This window comes from Acanthisitta chloris, unplaced genomic scaffold (genome assembly GCF_000695815.1).
Source record: "Acanthisitta chloris isolate BGI_N310 unplaced genomic scaffold, ASM69581v1 Scaffold46383, whole genome shotgun sequence".
Taxonomy (NCBI): Eukaryota; Metazoa; Chordata; class Aves; order Passeriformes; family Acanthisittidae; genus Acanthisitta; species Acanthisitta chloris.
The window spans coordinates 1-3,931 of record NW_008665146.1 but is presented as its reverse complement, the minus strand read 5'-3'; the positions used below and the strand labels follow the sequence as shown (position 1 = coordinate 3,931).

The 3,931-nt window shown below is 52.8% G+C and overlaps 1 protein-coding gene across 1 annotated transcript; it reads right to left on the bottom strand.

Annotated features, from left to right (window-relative positions):
- Nucleotides 1-1,715: 1,715 nt before the first annotated feature.
- Nucleotides 1,716-3,409, bottom strand: PSMD9 (proteasome (prosome, macropain) 26S subunit, non-ATPase, 9; the record flags this gene model as incomplete). Its single annotated transcript, XM_009071604.1, has 4 exons — nucleotides 1,716-1,743; nucleotides 2,058-2,146; nucleotides 2,657-2,758; nucleotides 3,216-3,409. Coding segments are annotated over 4 exons (413 nt in total), but the record flags the coding sequence as incomplete, so codon positions are not given.
- Between the last annotated feature and the right edge of the window lie 522 nt (nucleotides 3,410-3,931).

Below are 3,931 nucleotides of genomic sequence, written 5' to 3'. Positions count from 1 at the left end.
AGGGAAGGGGAGACCCTGCACACCCCCTGGCAGTTCGGGAGAGGATGGATGGGGAGGGAAGGGGAGACCCTGCACACCCCCCGTCTGCCCAGGCAGTGCTGACCCCCCCAAAGCAGGGCTGTGCTGCTGTGGGGGAGCATGAAGCCCTTTGCCTGCCCACGCCTAAATCCTGCCGCTGGCTGCCACAAAGCTTTTTGGCATTGCCAGAGCACCTTGGGACTGAATGCTCACCCTACCCGGGCTGGGGGATCTTCACCTGATGCATCCCCAAGGAATTGTCGGCAGCTCCTGCTGCCCGTGGCATCCCTGAGCAGCACAAAGTGAAGGAAATCACCCCTCTCCCTTACCGGGTCCCCCTGCCGTCCCCAGCTCTCTGCCAGGATGGCCTTGCACAGGAGACCCGAGGAGCCCTCCAAGCTCTCTCATCACTCCTGCAGATAAACATCTCTAAGTACTCCCACCCGTTGGCCTCGACCTTGCTGTTAAGCTCAAATAGTAACAGTTTCTAAACTTAATTGAGTTTTCCTCCTGCCCAGCAAGAGCCTCACACTCTGCTGGGAGCAGAAAGTTTTGTTATCAGCTCCTGTTATCTCCCTGACCTGGAGATAATGCTCCAGCCCCTCCTCTGTGGCACAGCCAGGGGAGTTCTCCACTTCAGGAGCAGGATTTGGTCCTTCCACCCCATCTCTGCCAGGCGCGAGGAGACAGCTGTGCCCAGTGCACTGAGCTTGCTCAGACAGTTCTCCTGGGGTTTGGTCCTTTTCAGCCTGTCTCAGGTCTCAGTAACAAACTGCAACAAAACTGCTTGTTAATGTGTTACTTACGCCAGACCTGTTTCTGCAGCACCAGTAAAGACCTGTACCTTACCCGGGCCTCAGCTCTAGGAGGTCAGGATTTTGTGTCTGTGCAGTTGTGTGTTTAACCCACCCAACTTTGCCCCAAATAATAACTTCTACAAGAACAGAGAGAGGCAGTACTCAGTTTTATTGTTTTGAGAGAGTATTTGGAAGTTCAACTGGAAACAAGCTTAAACCAACCACTCCCCAAACCCCCTCCAACAATTTACATAACCCAAAACCAACTCCCTCAAATAAATGAAAAAAATCAAAACAAAAACCAGACAGAAGCCAGATTAGGAGTAGTTTTACCATGATTACATGAACTACTGAAAGTAAACCAACCCCTATTCCTTATATCATTGACTTAAAATAATTGGGAATTCCAAAACCCCTTTCAGCATATTTAGTGATTTTAAAAGTTGTGGCAACATAGGGAAAACCAAGTATCAAACTTGCATAATTCTTGACTGTCATCTACAATGACAGCATCAAAAAGTGCTCCAGAAGATTTTAGGGTCTATTACAAGATGTTCAGTGAGGAGTTTTACAGGGGGGAAAAAAAAAGGATGTTCCCTTACCATCAACTAAGAATGTTTCATGCTCTGTGGAGCCTGTATCAAGTGAGGTTTGGGTGTCTAGGGCCTCATTCCCAATTGCTACAAGGTGGAAGAGATGAGAAGCCACATCCTGCAACTCTGCACACTACTCCTGACAGCCAGTGCAGCTCTGAATTGCAGGCAGCCCCTTCTCTGCCAGAGCCCTTCAGGCTCTGCCAGGCTGGCACCAGAGGTCACAGCAACAACACCGAGGGAAGTTTTCAGATCAGAGTCCAGAAAGCAGGCACAAGCTTCAGCTTTATTGTTTTCCAAGCAATTGTCATCTCTGTAAGGGAATGATGTTGCAGCTGAAAAAGAGGGTAGAAAGAAGTATTAAAATCTCAGCTCTTAAACAGGCACAGAAGATCTGACACGGGATGAACACAGTCCACTGGTTTCCCCCACCAAACAAACCCAGCCCTGAGCCCTTCCTCCCTGTCTCATGTTTGATGGGACTTGCCCCCATATCACTGTGCAAAGCCATCAGCCTACAGCTCCCAGCAGGGCCTGGCACAGTGGGCAGACACACACCAGGGCACAGCCCAGAGCTGGTCCTGCTGCAGGAAACAACTCTGAGCTGGTGAAAGCTTCAGCCCCTCTGGCAAGTGAAACATCAGCTCACCCCAGGAGGCCCTTCCCGGCCCAGCGCTTCGGAGTCAGCCCCACGTGCACCTTTCTGCCGCTGCGGAGCACGGTCACACTCAGAGGCCTCTGAAAGGGAGGGAAAACAGCAAAAAGCAAAAAATTCAGTTTTTCAGTGGCAAGTCAACTCTCTTCTTCCTTCTTTTGCTGAAGCAGCCCAAGAACGTGCGGCCCAGGGAGCTGCTCTGCAGCAGTGCCCATTCCCATCCCTGTGGCCGTGAGTGTTGTGTGTGGACACAGCTCCAGCAGATCCCTCACTTCCACTACAAAGCACTTCATGGCTGTGGCAGCTTCTCTGGCCAGTGCACGAGGGTGGCACAGCAATGCTGGCTGTTGTGCAGAGTCCCCAGGGGAGAACAGACAACATGATGTCCAAAGCAAAAAGCACACACCTCTCAGCTCTTCCATCCATCAGCATTTAGCTCAATGCTGAGAGAGAACAAGGCTACAACAGCACAGACTGAACCTGACACTGTTTCTGACGTGGAAATGATGATTCCAGAGATCCAAGTTCCATAGAAAAAGCTGTGGCTAACAGAGACAGGCAGGAGAATGCAGTCACAGCAGAAATGGGCTCACCCCCTCGCTGTGCTGCACCACTGTGGCAATGTTCTGCAGGTTCTGGAAGTTGTTCACATTGACAGAGCCAAACTCCACAATCTCATCATCAACCTGGAGTCCCTGAACAGAGATAGAAGAGAGATGAACAATTCCATTCTCCAAAGACAGGACATATCACAAGGCAATAACACAGGAGCATCTCCCTTCACCCAGCCACACGGAGAGAGATGTGCTCTGACACTGCTCATCATTCAGGCAACCAAACTACCTCACAGGCTCTCCATGGCCACAGGAAGAGGTAAGTACTCATTCCTCTGTCCTATTTTATGGAAAGAGAAATGCTGAGGCTAGAATGGCCAGTGAGGCATGGGACGAGCTGTATGGTGCCACAATACAGCCAAGGGAGCGCTCACCTCACTCCTGCACTGTGACTAGTCTGCTCACAGGACATCCTGGTGTGACCAAAAAGGGGAGACTCACCCTAATCAACCCCCCAACTTATTGCCACTTAAGAGCCAGAGAAAGCCATCAGCTGTTTCCTCTGGCTCCAGAGAGCCCTGCCCAGGAGCCGACGTACCGAGATGCTGGCGGGAGAGCCTGGGGTCACGGCGTTCACCTTGGCGAAGGGCTGGGGCAGGCTCTGGCTCTGGCTCTGGGCCTCAGCCAGGGCCTCTGCCTCGTCCCTGGCATGCTTCTCCTTCTCCCGGGCGTGCAGCTGGTGCAGAGCTTCCTCCACCTGCTTCATCAGGGCCTTGTGGTCGTTCTGCAAACCTGCGGGCGACACCGTTAGCACATGGGGAGCAGGAGCAGGCTCCACCTCAGGGTTCTCAGCGCGTGAGCAGCGGCACGGAGCGGTGTCCTGCGTGTCTGAGCTCAGCAGTAACCTCTGGGCTCTATCTGCCCAGGGCCAGCCCAGCAGATGTTTATCAGCAGAAGGCAGACACAGAGAAAACCACCCCACACATTTTGGTAAACAGGCAAGGGCAGCAGGGCCGGGAGGGCCACGATCCCTAGGACTCAGCGAGCAGCTGAAGTTGTCTTTCTACCATGTCACCTCCTGTTGTGTCTGAGGAGCAAAACCCACCCCCAGCAACAGGGCCCAGGGCAAGCCTGAAACGAGATAAACGCTGAGATACTCTACAAATACCACAACACGAGCAGCTTTGCTGCATTGCACAGACCACACACAGCTCCCAGCAAGGCAGAATTTCCACATCACTGCACAACGCGCGGACAAACGCGTCTCGTGGGCTCAGCCAAGCGCAGCGAGCGGGACCTGTGTTATCCATCCCT